Below are 16,341 nucleotides of genomic sequence, written 5' to 3'. Positions count from 1 at the left end.
GCAAGTGGCGCTGCAAGACTGGCCACAAGCGAAGCTCGCCCACGTGCCGAAAACGTCGCACTATAAACACGCTTTGGCTATAACCGCATCTTGTATAATCCGACGTTCTCGGCACATGGACGAGCATCGCTTGTGGCCTGTCACGCTACGCAACTTGCACGTTTAGAGTCAAGGTGCTTCTATAGTCCAACATTTTCGGCGCGCGCAGTCAGCTGCTCTCTTTGGAGCATGCTCAGAACTAATCCCCAACCTGCGCGCCGCTTTAAACGGCTGTCTGCAACTGTCGGCGGAGCGGCGTGGGTGCTTTAAGATCCGCGCGGCGACACCAGTGTGGCCAACACGCTCCCGCGCACTAACACTCTCCCCATCTACAAAGGTGCGGAGTTCGAATTATTGGTAGCAGTGTGGATTTCAGTGGGAATTAGCTGGATGCATTACATATTTCTTTCAATGCGTTCTGCGGCAACTTTTTCTAATTATTCAAATTTCAAATTGACGAGTTGTGAATTAACGAGCTTTTACTGTAAGATACATTGTTCTATGGACTAGAAGTTATAAAATGTTAAATACTTTGTTGTATCAAGAATTTCGTTACATTCAAGTTCATTATATCAAGTTTAACTATTTGAGGCATTAAAATCCCACAAATTGATTAAAACCAGTCAGGCCAACATGTTCTTGTGAAGTGCCTGATGTTATCTCTTCAGTAACGTGGCTATTGGTCTTGCAGGTGCTGCGGGGTCATGAGGATCACGTCATCACATGTCTGCAGTTCTCGGGCAACCGCATTGTGAGCGGCTCGGACGACAACACCCTGAAGGTTTGGTCGGCGACGTCGGGGCGTTGCCTGCGCACACTCATTGGTCACACGGGCGGTGTGTGGTCCTCACAAATGGCCGGCTCCCTGGTAGTGAGTGGCTCAACTGACCGCACACTGCGTGTCTGGAATGCCGACACGGGCATGTGCCTGCACACTCTGTACGGGCACACGTCGACAGTGCGGTGCATGCACCTGTATGGAAACAAGTGAGTGTCTGTAGCTTTCCGTCTCTCGCATGGTATGGCAGACATATTCTGAGCTCGAGGCCAGGGGTGGGTGGGTATCAAGCATGGCTGTATGCAGCCGCCACAGCCAGCTGCAGCGGCTGCATTTGATGGGGTATGACACGTATGGTAGTACAGTTGCCATCTCGGAGACAGCAAACTGTAAAGTGCATTGTAATTTTGATTGGAGCCTTGTCACTTCCTTGGCAGTGTGGTAGTCAAAATGTTTTTAATGTGGGTGCGAAACCTCCCTTCTTGTTAGTCACCATCTTGGGAGGCAGAAAAACTGGATGGGGTTCCATGGCGAGGGCGCAGTTAAAAGTACATCAGCAGCTGTGATTCTTGGATATGTTCCATGAGGGAGCCTAAGATGAATTCTTTGTGTAGTGGTTCCCTGCTCGGCCTTGTCCATTGTGGAAAATTCGCTGGCCTAATGATGTGGGATGCTTCAGAATGCTTTTCTCTCGATTCCTCGTGAGCTCTGGATAATCCCATGATTATGTAGGATTTGTCATTGAATAACAAGAGTGTTTACCCTGTTTCGCCCAATGAATTTCTGGGCCAAAGTTTAACTTTTTTACGGGCTTCTGGTTTAATAAAGCTAGTTTGATAAAATGTAGCTTCAACATTCTACTTTAAAGTTTGATGCAGCTCATCGTCAGTTTCATCAGTTTTTTTTTTTGTGGTTGTTGCTTACTAAGGCTGGCTAATCTTTCAATGTTCTGCTCACAAGTTATGCAATTCACAAATGGTTTCCTCCTTTTCGTTCGGCCAGGGTGGTGAGTGGATCTCGCGACGCAACATTGCGAGTTTGGGACCTTGAAACTGGAGAGTGCCTGCACGTGCTCGTGGGTCATGTTGCAGCTGTGCGGTGTGTTCAGTACAATGGCCGCCTGGTAGTTAGTGGAGCATACGACTACATGGTCAAAGTATGGGACCCCCGGAGAGAGGAATGCCTCCACACATTGCAGGTGAGCATGTTTCCTTTATACAGGTGCAATCTTTCATTTGAGCGAAGGTATGAAGTAACAGCGTGTAATGAACAAAGACGAGAAAGGAACGAAGACCACAGGACAAGCGCTGACTGCCAGCTGAATGTTTATTACAAGAAAACCAGCCTTTTTATACATACTCAAAATACATGCGTACATCAAACACTCGCTAATCACAATGCCAATCTTTCTTTCAGGAAGTTTATTTCTTTCTCTGATAGTAGAAGAGAAGGCGAACTGACACAATTGTCACCTTCGATGCTGATCCAAAAGGCCTCTAAAATTTCTCTTTCCTTCTTAGATTTTCCTTTTCCTATAAATTTCGTTTTATTAAACATCGGAGCGCATGCGTGTTTCTTACAATGGTCAGCTAAATGGCTACCATATCCGTTCTTTACGTTATTACAGTGTTGACGAGCACGATCATTGAAACATTGTCCAGTTTGACCTATGTAAACTTTTCCACAATTCAAGGGAATCTGATACACTACATTGCAATACTGCAATGTCAATTACCAGACAGCCGCCACATCTGCCACTGCGTTTCCTGTCAAAGTTTAGAAATGCCCCTTTGGTATCACCACCGATGTGTATTGCCATTGCGCCATCGCATACTTGTGCAAATGAGCCAGAATTTTTTCAGCGCTTTAGAAAAATGAAAGCAAAAACCTCGGTAGTGCATATTTTGGCCCACATTTACTGCAGTGTCAAATTTATTTTGTTATTGGGAGCGATGGCGTACATCAATGGCAAATTTCAGGAGATGCAAATAATGTACTTGGTGTACTACCGTTTAGGGCACAGTTATGCAGTGTTCCCGCCAGATACATATTAATCAAGTTTCAGTGTAATTTAAAAACATGGTTAATAGCAAAAATGAAATCAATACCGATTGAGGCAGTTTTTGTGTGTTCATGAGGTTTCTAACTAAAGAACACAAAACTGCATAATTGACTATCAAAAGTTCTGCAATTCTTGTTTTGAACCCCGGTTACTCCTTTTGCAGCTTTTTCTTGTACTGTCTCTGTTAAAGGAGAGACAGTTCTTAGAAACAGGAAAATCTTGATAGGTTGATCTTTTCTTTAATTTACGGCTGTAGGTAGTAAAAGTACCGTGTAGCAATGTGATAATAGTCTTTTGGTGTTTTGTGTTAGTGACGTGTTTGGACTTCTACATTTGCAGGGTCACACAAACCGGGTGTACTCGCTACAGTTTGACGGGGTACACGTTGTCAGTGGTTCCCTGGACACATCAATCCGAGTGTGGGATGTGGAAACTGGTGCCTGCCGCCACCAGCTCATGGGTCACCAGTCACTTACATCAGGCATGGAGCTGCGAAACAACATTCTTGTCTCTGGCAACGCTGACTCAACGGTCAAAGTCTGGGACATCCTTACTGGCCAGTGCCTGCAAACTCTGGCTGGTGGGTAGTCTTTCACAGCATTTGAAGCCTTAGGTTTCAAGATACTGCACGACTTGAAAAAAAGAACAAAGTTTTTTGCAGATGTATGTTGATCTGAGCAAGGGATGCATCAAAGTCAGCGAAGCTGTATAAAATTCTTAGTGATGATTCGTCGCCAATGCCCTGGTCATGCTGTCGCTTCGGAGCTCCCAGCCTACCTCCCTCCCATGCAGCTTGTGTTGCTGGATGACTCTGTCAGCTTTTACCGCCACAGCCTTACAAACTCCTTCCTAGCTGACCTCGAACTTGGAGCCAGTAAAATGTGATGTGAGAAACAACAGCAAAAAAAAAAAAAAGCACATAGTTATCCATTCCAGTGAGGCAAAGACAGAAAGTAACATTTATCTCTCCCATCGTCCTTCCACTCCTCCGAACACAAATGGGTTGCGCCCATAGCTTTACACCCACCACCCTCCGAAACGCAAATGGACCACATCAACTGCACTGATAGCGCTGGCTGCAATTGCTTGCTGGCCACTCATACTGCACAGTTTCGTCGACAAATTACTACGGGTGTTGCACGGCGCACTTTTGATTGCGATCAAGCCCAATCCGGATCTAATTTCTCGGTCGTGATTGACTCCTTTGCACAAGCTGCGCGAGGGAGCCAATCGCAGTCAAGAATTTTGATCCGGATCGGGCTTGATCGCCATCAAAAGTGAGCCGTGTCACACTGCTCGTTTGACTCACCGCCGAAGCGGAAGATTGCTGACACACGTGTGTCAAGAACAGGTGCCCTCTCAAGTGTCTCCCCACCTTCAGCCCTCTCCCCCCTTCCTCCTTTCTTACGATGGTTAAAAGCTGCACACCACCACCTCTGAAGAATACCCCCTGAAGGAGCCGAATTGGCTTCGAAATGTCGGGCAAATAAATTCCCTTATTTGGTTGGAGCCACTCTCGAAGTCTTAATCAATTTTCCCAAACAGACAGGTAATTCTGTCGAAATGTTTAGCTTCAAGATGTTTGAATGATCTGAAGCTGAATTAAAATATTCTGCAGAACCCACCTTACGATGAATTTCGATGGTAATTCACTCAGCATCGAAGCAGTATAGCGACGTAACATATTTCTATCGTTGAAATGCCTTATGTGTGAGACGTTTACTTCAACTATGCGCTGTCTAGTGGCAGCGGCGCAAAGCCTGTTGGTGACCTCTGAAATTCATGACGCGCCGGTGCGTGTCCTGAGACATGGATCATGCAGCAGCGGCGCTCCTCTCCCATGCTTTTGATGTAAAAGCATCAAATGGCCCTTTGTGCGAAAAAGCTAGCGGCTTCTGTAGCAGCAAAACGGCACCTAATTTCTCATTGGCTGCGATGCCAGGTCACGAGCGCGCCTTGCGCACTCCTGCCGCTGGCTCGCGCTTGCTGGCTCAAACCTCGACGGAGCAGAGTGGGCGAAAGGTATCACCTGCTGCCGCTATAGCATGCCAGGTGTTGTGTGAGGGGAGAGAGCATCACTGCCATTCCACGTCATCCTCGCCTTCGGAAGCCTGCGTTCTAACTGCACCTCGGTAAGGCCAAATCAAACTGTGCCAAGCCTCTCAATCTGCTCGCTTGCCCGCGAGGAGTTCATAACTCGAAGGATCGCTCGGCGGCATTCAATTGGACATTAATGCTTTCGCATCACAACTCGAGTAAGAAGTGCTTAGGTGCCCTCGGATTTTTCTCTAGACACGCTGCACCATCTAGTGGTGCTGACGAGATGCGTGGCGCACCGGTGCGTGCGAACGCTGAGAATTGTATATGCCACTGAGTGGCGTATACACAGTGCTCCATGTCAGCATGAAAGAGATTCATTTAAGAGTGGTGCATACCCATGTCAAATACCTAGTCCTGCATCCCCAGTGACCCACGTCATATGTCGGCGTCAGCGGTTCATTGAAGAGCGGCACATGGGTACGCAGTGCTGCATACCCAATGGCGTAAGTTAATCTGACGGTTGGTTTCAAACCCTGTTCTCTCAGCCCAAGAGCCCTACGCTCTACCCATTCGATGGACCACCCAGAGGTCCAGGTTTGCGGGAAAACGGTTAGACATTGATAGACCACGCACGTGCACACACACAGTTAGCCCGCGCCGGAAAGTGCATGAAGTAGCCTAAGAATGCTAATAGCATTGACATAATCCATAACAAGTAATTTTATGCCCCCCATACACTTGTGTTTGTTCCCAGTGGAGCTGCGCCATATGTAAGTGCAAGGGGAATGATTGGCCACCACTGGCTTTGGTTGTGGCGGGAAGAGAGGGGGGTGTCCCCCTTATCGTAAGAGTTCCCTACAAAAATTGTTAGGTGGAACTCTGGCACTAATGTCTATGGGAGCTGCAAACATGCTGGTTCAGCCAGCACAGGAACGATGCTTGGATTTGCCTAAATGTGTTCTGTCTTCAAATGGATTTGTGGCTTTGCAAGTGGAACGTTTTCAACAAAATATTGCATTATAGATGCAACAGTTTGCAATGATAATGCATGTGTGCAGAGCCTTAATTGCCTTCTGCTTTTAGACAAATGGGATTGCTTCAAAATTTAGGCCGAGAAAAAGCAGATAAAGCGTAGCAACTGAAGCCACAAAAACCTCCAAAACCACCAGCACGAAAATCCTACAAATCCATATTTCATGGTAACTGAGTGATAGCAGCGCCAGAGATTCCAGTAATACAGTTGAACCTGCTTATAACGAACCTCCATATAACGAATTCCTGGATATAACGAAGTTTTTCTATTCCCCGCCGTTACTCCATAGAAGCACACGTATTTGAGACCTCTACGTAGCAAAGTGGCAGCGGGAGGCTCCCTCGAAATAATGAATTTTCCCCGCCGACAACCTAGAGATTTCGCCCCAAATTTTGTCATTTTTGCGCGAGCAGCAACCGGAAGCACCTTCTCCGCCACGACGGCATGCGAAGCGGCGGCGGCGTGCTTGGCACGCTTGAATTCACGGCGACTGTGAGGCGAGAGTGAACGCACGTGTGCGCGAGCATGCGCGAGGCAGGCGTGACCTTTCCCCCTCCTTTCATTCAAACCTGATCCCGCCGCATGCTGCAGCTGGCCTAGCCCGCCAAGCCGACCTTTTGCGCCGCGCCGCGGGCTCGCTGGACGATGATGGAGCGGCATTATGTTCATTGATGTACCAACGGTCAGTGCTGCTGTCCATCATGAACCAACAACAAAGCAAACTCACACAGTTTTTTACCGCGAAATAAATGTTTTGGGTGAGCTCTTCCGTCTGTTCCCCTTTTGCTTACTTACCGTATTTACTCGAATCTAACGCGCACTTTTTTTTTTTTTTTTTCCGATAAAACGGGTCCAAAAATTGACTGCGCGTTAGACTCTGGTATGACCCCAAATTTGCGCTACCATATCGCCATCGGCGTTTCAATATGACCGCCTCCTATGCACTTCGAGCATAGCTCCCGTAGCTTCGACCATGTGCTGTAGTACGTGTGCTTAGGCATTAGTCTACCAATTTAGTTAAACAGCGAATGTTTACAAGTTTATACGGCCGATAAAACTACTATCCTTGCTTCGTATAGCTGTCTGCTAATTTGCTGTCGCAATCGATGCTTCGCCTTTCGGGCGAAACTGGGACTTTTTTGTTCATTGCAACTTTAGTGTATTGGGAGTAAATCTTGAGTGATAGTTGTAGTATTTGTGTAGGAAAGCATGAGGTGCGCGGTACTGTAAAAGATTTTTTTTCCTCTCTTTTGGTCACGGAAAATGGGTGCACATTACAATCGAGGGCGTGTTAGAATCGAGTAAATACGGTAAGCGTTTCTTCGAATTTTCGTGCCAAACCTGCATATAACGAAATCCTCTTTATAACGAAGTTTTTCAAGAATTTGTCAATTTCGTTATATCCAGGTTTAACTATTTGTAGGAAACTGTGCCTCACATGGGCATAACCAAGGATGTGAATGCGAAATTGTACCCTGAAATTTAGATATGCAGGTTTAGTGATTCTACGACCAATGTTCTAAGGTATGATCTGGAAACTTTATACTATCTCGAATCTCACTGCAATTTCCACCACACGAACCTGTCCCAACAAGCGGCAGTGCCATTTTGAAATCAGAGTTGCCATTTCTGAGGCTACTTTGCCCATGCTAAGGCATCTTCACCAATAAAGAAAGTTCCAGCAGAGCCCATCTCGTGATTAATGTCGAGTAGCATTGAAGCCATGTAGCGACACCATATTGCCAACGTGGAAAGGCATCATGCATGCAGTCAGGCTCCTCTCTCATGTTTCCCGCTGGACATGTTGAGCCATCTAGCACACGAAGTCCACGCATGCCACTTGTGTGAATATAACGTATATTTAGACAAGATTGCCTGATTATAGTATATGATGCAGGTTCGATTCCAACCAGTACCAGATAAACTTTAAAGCATTTTTTTGTCATTGAAGAGTGGCACATACCCAATGACTCAAGTTGGTGTCAAAAGAGGTTCATTGATGAGCTGCAGTTACCCAGTGTCACCTACTCGGTGATCCAAGTTGGTCCGACGGTTGATTTCGAACCCAGTTCCCTCAGCACAGCAGTCTCGTGCTCTACTCATTAAGACCATGGGCCCAAGTTGGTGTAAAAAGGGCTAGAGACACAGATAGACATGTGAAAATGCATGAAGTATCCTAATGCTAATCGGATTAAAATTTGTATTACCAGCTGTGGACACGATGGGAACCAGACACATGCAATTTTTCCTTATTCTGATAGTGCTTCGCAATCTGATATGGCATGGTCTCTTTTGTCTTCATTTCTGCACACACATGCACATATATATATATATATATATACACACACATACATACATGCAGGGTGTCCAAAATATTAAAAATATGCAAATGCCACGTAGCTGGACAGAAACCAAGGTAATGCTGTTTGCCGTCGCTTGGAGATACTCGGAGTTTTTTTTTGCATTCCGCCTAATTAGATAATTAGTCGTATTAGTGTCAATGAGAAAATTTTAGAGCAACATGAGAAACTGCCAATAGAGCTTTCTGTTGCAGAATTCGTGCTGCATAAAGTTTTTCCGAGTGTGAAAGATGCCCGCGAATACACGCGAACTACCTCAAACGGCCAGTTGCGCAGCAGTTCCAGGGTAAAGACAACATCCGAGTCGCTGTCAGACAAATTTCATGTCGTCACTAACACTGCTTTCTGTACTGCTCCAAGAAGCACCTCTTTTTCTTGAAGAATCGCCGCCACCGGCATTCTTCTTTTGAAGCGGCATTATGAAATGACTGTTGCCAGGCCTAAAACACGCACGAAAGGCACGAAATCCGGTTTTTCATAGACAACTACTGCCATCTAGGGTTGAAAATTGCAAGCAAAGCAATTGACGACCGTGATAAGTCTTTGGCGGCGGAAGGAGTGGAAAATCGGGCCGGACGAGTGTGATGAGTACAGCTCAGGGTTGGCGGCTAAAGGGTTAAAAACCCCATGTGGTGAAAATTAATCCGTAGTCCCTCACTACGACGTGCCTCATAATCAAATCATGCTTTTGGTACGTAAAACCCCAGAATTTAATTTATTTAATTAGTTAACCATTCGGAAAAATAATCATTGAGTGACAGACAAATACTTTTGATTTGACATGACAACCCATGGGCTGTCGGTTGGGTATTGAGAGGGTTAGGGTACATTTCCTCTATTTCTGAATTAGTCACCATTGATAAAATTAAACATTAAAAATACATTTTAATGGCACTGAAAACCTATTTTAATGACCTAGTTTATTGTGGCACAGCGAAAAGAGCTCACTCTTGGTAGTGTTTGCACCTGTAGCGGTTACTTACAAAAACGCAAGCATATTATGTAAGAATTTGTAAGAATTTTTCGATCTGGGCAGCCTCTCCAGCAACGCCGAGAAGTGAGAGGGATGCCGATAGCCTGTCTCGCAAATTGTGAAAGCCGCCCATAGTTCTGCATTCATAGGAGTGAGTGCAACTGTGGTTAACCACCTACATTTTGACCTTTTGAACCACTCTTGAAAATAAAAAGCTGGTACAATAACCTTGCATTGTTTTACAGACATGTTTTATATTTGTGCCGCGTTTTTTCCCAAGTACACGCCTGCCTATGTCATGGCTGGCAGGCCCCCGGCGTCATTATTCTGTTGATAGATGAGCCAAGACAACTCATCGAAAATGAGGCCGAAGGCAGTGCCACTTTTCTACTCACGACAAACGAACGCTTATCTACACATTGTAAGTTAAAAAAAAACAATAGAAAAAAAGTGTACTGCATTTCATTACTAATAAATAGACCAGGAACTGCGTACACTATTAGAAGGTCACATGATAGGTACTTATGCATCTTGATGTTTGTGATGCATGAGGTGCCAAAGGTCATTTTTCTCAACTTTTAGTGAAGAATTAAAAACATAAATCCACGTTTATTGAGAATAACGGGGCTCGTTTTAGCCAATACGATAGCAAATCTTTCCATCAGAGGGGTATTATCTCGATTCATATTCTGAGCGGTTGTCTGTTCATTCTTCGCATACTAAAATCAGACAGCTAGCAGGGAAGTTTAAGGACACACACTCACTTTCCAGGAACACAGTCTGTTTTCCTTGTTCATTAATATTATATTTGCCCAAATAAATTCACTTCTAATCTATTGCTGTTGAAATTGCAGCCAGGAAAGATGGGCCTCAGTGACACTGGTTTTTTGAACTCCCATTTCAGGAGCCCACAAGCACCAGAGTGCGGTGACATGCCTCCAGTTTAACTCCAAGTTTGTGGTCACCTCATCAGACGATGGTACTGTGAAACTGTGGGACTTGCGCACGGGTGAATTCCTGCGCAACCTCGTGGCCCTGGAGTCTGGTGGATCGGGGGGCGTCGTATGGCGCCTTCGTGCTTCCTCAACCAAGCTAGTGTGCGCAGTGGGCTCGCGAAATGGCACGGAGGAGACGAAGCTGCTCGTGCTGGACTTTGATGAGCCTAAGTGACAAGCTGTTGACTGCAGCATGTTACCTCCCAACATCCCCGACAAGTGCCAAAGGAAACAGGCCGCATGTACTTCGCGTGTGTGCCAGTCAAGGGCTCCTTGCCATAGGAGCTTGCCAAGCCCCACTCCCTCACTGCCCCAGCTTCTTAAGTCTGGGAAGAGTGTGTCATGGCAGCAAGACTTTTTATTGTGGTGCCTCTGCTGCAGTGCTCCCTCAACTTTCATTTGTCTTTTCTTCCTTTTTTCTGAGAAACAGTCTCCGGAAGAACTGTTGTGGTGCAGTGCTGCGACCAAGAAGCGTGATGTGCCTGCCTATTGCGCGCTCTTGCCAGTACAGAACTTATTTCACTCAGTGACATTTTACCATTACTTTTTTTTCCCCCTGTGCAAGAGATCATGGACCCGAACAGTGTTCATGTCTAATAGTAGTCCCGGTCGGCAGCAAGTCTTTTGTGCCATTACTGCTCAAGCTTTGTGTCGAGGCCACTGCGATTAGTTGGCGGCAAGCGTTGTCATGTAGCCTAGGTGCAGGGGTGCGGCCCTGCCTTATACAGTAAAGCATCATGCCCTGAAGTTGCATTTTATTTTCCCTCCCTTGGACATGGGGGAACACCTCCTATATTTATTTGATTTGGGCAAGGTGCCGTCCCTTTTGACAACTGTGGCGGAAGTGCCTCAGCACCTGAGAACAATTAGTGGGGCTTTCTCTTTTTTTTTTTTCTGAGTCCTTAGAAATGATGAAGGTGCATGTTTTATCTCTCCCTCTCCCTACCCCCACCCAATTTCTTTTTTTCCCCTCAAGAGCTCCTGGAAAACACGCTTCTTGAAAGTACATACCTTTTGTTTCCTTTCTTGGCAAGCCGTACAGTAGCCCCTGTGTGTCTGTTTTCTTAAGACTTGTGTATGGACTTGTAAGATGTCGGGTTGGTGGTATTTTGCCAGTGGACTTAGTTTTAGGGGGTTCAGCTCATCATACTGGGTGCACTAACTTAAGAGGAATCGGCGCAGGGCGCCATTACTTTTGACTGCCATGCTTTTCGCTGTACATTTTTTTTGTTCTGCGGACTAATTATCCCTTTTCTTTGCGTTGTACATTGCTGTATATTCTCTGCTGTCTGCAGGTTTGTTTTATAGTTGTTGACTGAAGGCAAAGTAAAACTAATTGTTTCACCTGTACTGCTTGAAAATTGCTCAATTCAAGCCGTGGTGTGCATGGCTTGATTCTCTGACTTCACACTGGAACATTGAGACACTTACTTTTGTTTACTTCATGCTGAATTTACACTGCCACCATTGAATTAGCATTTGAAAGTTACTTTTGGTTCTGTGCTAAAACATTTGAGGAGAGAGACTGGCGTGTATTTGACATTGCATTATCAGAAACGGTAACAAGTAGGCATATTTCCGAAACTCCTGTAACATTGTAGACAACGACCTTTTCCCCATGCATGTGCGTGAGATTGCAAAACACCTACAATATCTCAAAAATGTGCACCGCCCGCCACCGTGCTGAAGGCTATCTTGAAATGTAGCGGAGCAAAGCATTTCCCGATTTCGAGCAGTTACTTTCAGTTTTTTAGACTGCTTCAAGCAGCGCTACATCTTGCATGTAAGCTGTTGGCAGATAAGATCAAGCATGGCGTGATTTCGCTGTCTGGCCAGCAATCGTGTGTGCAAGTGCAAGGCTAGGACGGCTAGAGCGGGGAGCGCCCGAAGGAAAACGTTATCGTTCAAGTGGTGAGGAGGTTCGGACGACCAGACGCAGGCACTATCTGCGTAGCCGGCGGCGGTCAAATCAAGGCCGGGCGAAACCTTCCGTCTCGTCCAACGAAGAAGCTAAGCCAGTCGAGACGCGTCCTCCGAGGAATACGACTGAAGGTAGGTGAACATTCATTTATGTAGGCAGTAACAGGTTGCCATTACGATCCGACTTGTGCTGCTGTTTGACCGCAGGCAGGAAGGTGAGGCACGTTACAAAAAGCTTTATTTTTTTAGTCTACGCTTTGCCGACGCGTACTAAATGAGATCTTGCAGCTGTCGTTACAAGAGGTCTGAAATGCGATATCTTTATTTGCTGCTATCGCTTATCTGTCGCGTAATAAAATAGTTCCCGGGAAGAAAAAGAAAAAAATATTGCCCAAACCAAACGAACACGTTAGGCGATGCTTCATTGGAAGTGCAGTGGAAACCAGCAACAGCGAAACAATTGAGCGCATGTGTCGTTTCGGAGAGCCGTGAACCATAAATTAGCCCGCCTACATTTAATCATTTAATACCGGAGTGGCAGCGACCCCATTGGGCGGCCATGGTCGCGTCAGACACGTGACTGCATTCCTCACAAGGATGGCAGACGAGGGGCGGTTTGAGGGGTGTGCTCGCGGCTTCTTGCAGCGCTGCTCTTGGGGTATGCTTTGCGGCGAGTCGTATTTCGGTGTCATCAAGTCGTGCTGAGCTGACGGGAGGGCTCTTCGTGGGCAGCTGCGTCGTCAACGGTCTGTTCTGCAACAAGAAAGCCGTCCGTAAAGCTCACGATGCCACCGGCAAAAGGAGACGGGATGCGGGGCCTGGCCGTGTTTATTTCCGACATCCGCAACTGCAAGAGCAAGGAAGCTGAAACGAAGCGAATCAACAAAGAATTAGCCAACATTCGGTCAAAGTTCAAGGGCGACAAGACGCTGGACGGCTACCAGAAGAAGAAGTACATCTGCAAGTTGCTGTTCATATTCCTTCTAGGGCACGACATAGATTTTGGTCACATGGAGGCGGTGAACCTCCTCAGTTCGAACAAATACTCCGAAAAGCAGATAGGATACCTTTTCATCCTGGTGCTTATGAATGCCAAAGACGAACTCATGCGCCTTATCGTGCAGTCCATCAAGAACGACCTGGCGTCTCGCAACCCCGTTCACGCCAACCTCGCTCTTCAGTGCGTCGCCAACATGGGCAACCTGGAGATGGCCGAAGCGTTTGGCCGCGACATTCCCAAACTATTGGTGTCTCCTGACACCATGGACCAAGTCAAGCAGAGCGCCGCGCTGTGCCTCCTGCGCCTTCTCCGCACCCTGCCCGATGTCGTGCCTGGGGGCGAGTGGACTTCGCGCATCATCCACCTACTCAACGACCAGCACCTGGGCGTCGTCACAGCCTCTGTCAGCCTTATCGACGCGCTGGTCAAGAAAAACCCGGAGGAGTACAAGGGATGCATACCGCTTGCCGTGTCGCGGCTGAGTCGCATCGTGAACGCCTCATACACGGACCTACAGGACTACACCTACTATTTCGTGCCGGCGCCTTGGCTGTGCATGAAGCTGCTGCGGCTGCTGCAGAACTACCCGCCTCCCGAGGAGCCTAGCGTGCGTGGTAGGCTCAACGAGTGCCTCGAGTCTTTGCTCAACAAGGCGCAGGAACCGGCAAAGTCGAAGAAAGTGCAACACTCGAACGCTCGCCACGCTGTGCTGTTCGAAGCCATCTCGCTTATTCTGCATATGGATCGGCTTGGAGCGCTGCCTGAGCCACACCTCCTCATTCGCGCTTGCAACCAGCTCGGCCATTTCCTGCAACACCGAGAGACCAACTTGCGTTACATGGCGCTGGAAGGGCTCTGTCTTTTAGCCACATCAGATTCGTCGCATGAAGCCGTCAAGAAACACCAGGAGACCGTGGTAGCTGCTTTGAAGATGGAGCGAGACGTCAGCGTCCGTCAGAAGGCGGTGGATTTGCTTTACGCCATGTGCGATCGCACCAATGCACAGCTCATTGTAGGCGAGATGTTGAGCTACCTCGAGACTGCGGACTATGCCATTCGTGAGGAGATGGTGCTTAAGGTAGCCATCCTTGCTGAGAAGTATGCATCAGACTATGCATGGTATGTTGACGTAGTGCTCAATCTCATTCGTGTGGCAGGTGATCACGTCAGCGAAGAAGTTTGGTACCGTGTCGTTCAGATTGTAGCCAATCGGGAGGATGTCCAGGGTTATGCAGCCAAAGTTTGCTTCCAGGCACTTCAGGCACCAGCCTGCCACGAAAATATGGTCAAAGTAGCTGGCTATGTTCTTGGAGAGTTTGGCAACCTCGTAGCCGGAGACCAGCGCTCTGCACCAGCAGTTCAGTTCCGCCTGCTTCATTCCAAGTACCACCTGTGTAGCGCTCCAACACGTGCCCTTTTGTTGACCACCTACATTAAGTTTATTAATCTTTTTCCCGAAATAAAGGCTGAAATCCAAGAGGTGCTGCAAAGTGACAACAATCTTCGCTGTGCCGATGCTGAGCTGCAGCAGCGCTCGGTTGAATATCTTGGTCTGAGTCGTATTGCTTCACCTGACGTGCTTGCCACTGTGCTGGAAGAAATGCCACCTTTTCCTGAGAGAGAGTCTTTTATACTTGCGATGCTGAAGCGTAGAAAGCCTGGTCTTAAAGAAACTACATGTGAAACTGCTCCACCGCCAACACCACCGCGATCTGTGGAGAGCAGTGCAAAGTTGCCCGTGACCAATGGAGGAGGTGTGGAGGCTGACCTCTTGGGACTTACAATGCAGCCTTCTGAGGAGCAACCCCAACCTGTCGCTGCACCTATTAGTGCTGAGGATGGTCTTCGAAAAATGGTGTTGCGCAATGCTGGTGTCCTGTTCGAGAATGACATCATTCAAGTTGGCGTCAGAGCCGAGTTCAAGCAGAACCTTGGCCGTCTTAGCCTCTTCTATGGCAACAAGAGCACCTTTCAGCTGCAGGGTGTGACATCAACTGTGTCCTGCCGTGGCGACCAAGCAACCAAGCTTTTTGTGCAGGCCAAACCAGTCGAGAAAGTAATCGATGCTGGCTCCCAAATTCAACAGATTGTTAGTGTAGAATGCCTTCAAGAGTTCCAAGAACCTCCAGAACTGTTGGTTCATTTTCTTTATGTTGGTAGTGCTCAGTCTGTGTCCCTTAAGCTTCCCGTCTTTCTAAACAAATTTTTCGAGCCAACAGTCATGACTGCTGAAAGCTTTTTTGCTCGTTGGAAAAACCTTTCAGGGCCACAACAAGAAGAACAAAAAGTCTTTCGGGCACGGTTTCCCATGGAAGCTGCTGCCATCAGAACAAAGTTGGAAGGTTTTGGCATGCAGCTGCTTGAAGCTATCGACCCAAACCCCAACAACTACGTCTGTGCCGGTATTGTGTGTACGCGCGGCCAACAGGTTGGGTGCCTTATGCGGCTGGAGCCCAATCTAGAAGCTCGCATGTTTCGTCTGACTGTTCGTGCCAGCAAAAGCCATGTTGCAAAAATAATGGTTGACCTTTTGTACGAGCATTTGTAACAGCACCACTCATTGTGCCCACTGTTGGCTAAGAGAAATATACATATTCTTTATAATATATGCTGCTGATCATTTTTCACAAATAAGATGCTCCAAGGTGCCTTGTTAGCAAATAAATCTCTTTTGTTACAGTTTTGCTTCTAATTGTGTGTTCCTGCTGCTGGCGAAGCACGCTGAAGCATTGAGGGCCTGAAATGCAATTAAAATGTGCTGTTTGGTGGCTGTTGCGTCAATTGCTGAACTATTGTGGAGATGCCTTGATGCTTCACCATGTGTGGCAGCTGGCAGGCACAGCCCCCAGTTGGACAGCCATGGTTAGACAGCGCAGGTTGTAGGCAGTGCCCTTGGTGTACCAAACATAGGCTTGATAATGCTTCTTATTGTTAAATGGTTGTTTCCATATCTTGAAGCTGTGCCCTGCAGCTGTAAACTGATTGTACACTTGAATCTGTCCGTGCATAGTGTGAAAAGAGCCCCCTAAAACATATGTTGAACTGCAAAATTTTGTGAACCTTGAGTTGGTCACCAACTAGATCAGCCTTAGTGCTGTGCTCTTGACATGCTAAATGGTTTACCTGAAATAAACCTTTAGA

The 16,341-nt window shown here is 47.1% G+C and overlaps 3 protein-coding genes across 7 annotated transcripts in view; all 3 read left to right on the top strand.

The window, feature by feature from the left end:
• Positions 1-11,630, top strand: part of LOC119449942 (F-box/WD repeat-containing protein 7) — a 30,959-nt gene extending 19,329 nt beyond the window's left edge. For both annotated transcript variants that reach the window (XM_037713244.2, XM_049665536.1), the window contains exons 8-11: positions 731-1,026; positions 1,820-2,015; positions 3,219-3,459; positions 10,190-11,630. In XM_037713244.2, coding sequence (XP_037569172.1) covers positions 731-1,026; positions 1,820-2,015; positions 3,219-3,459; positions 10,190-10,455 — 999 coding nt within the window. In that variant the 3' untranslated portion in view covers positions 10,456-11,630. The remainder of the gene's footprint in view (positions 1-730; positions 1,027-1,819; positions 2,016-3,218; positions 3,460-10,189) is intronic.
• Positions 11,631-12,180: 550 nt separating this feature from the next.
• The window catches only part of LOC119449939 (phosphoribosylformylglycinamidine synthase-like), a 46,132-nt gene continuing 41,971 nt past the window's right edge, over positions 12,181-16,341 (top strand). The window contains exon 1 of one of the 4 annotated variants that reach the window (XM_037713237.2): positions 12,181-12,332. The gene's annotated coding sequence lies outside the window, so the exon portion shown is untranslated. Of the gene's footprint in view, positions 12,337-16,341 lie in introns of all 4 variants that reach the window. The other 3 variants (XM_049665532.1, XM_049665531.1, XM_049665530.1) reach the window with 3 other exon arrangements.
• Positions 12,623-15,879, top strand: LOC119449940 (AP-2 complex subunit alpha). Its single transcript, XM_037713239.2, has one exon. It carries the CDS (start codon positions 12,986-12,988, stop codon positions 15,746-15,748), a length of 2,763 nt encoding a protein of 920 aa, XP_037569167.1. The 5' UTR covers positions 12,623-12,985; the 3' UTR covers positions 15,749-15,879.

Source organism: Dermacentor silvarum, chromosome 4, assembly GCF_013339745.2.
Source record: "Dermacentor silvarum isolate Dsil-2018 chromosome 4, BIME_Dsil_1.4, whole genome shotgun sequence".
In the NCBI taxonomy this organism is placed as follows: Eukaryota; Metazoa; Arthropoda; class Arachnida; order Ixodida; family Ixodidae; genus Dermacentor; species Dermacentor silvarum.
Note: the sequence above shows the minus strand (reverse complement) of the source record. Positions and strands in the feature narration are given on the sequence as shown.

What these genes read in the sequence shown, in the direction of transcription:
- LOC119449940 (XM_037713239.2), top strand. Translation starts at nt 12,986, where the DNA reads ATGCCACCGGCAAAAGGAGACGGGATGCGGGGCCTGGCCGTGTTTATT.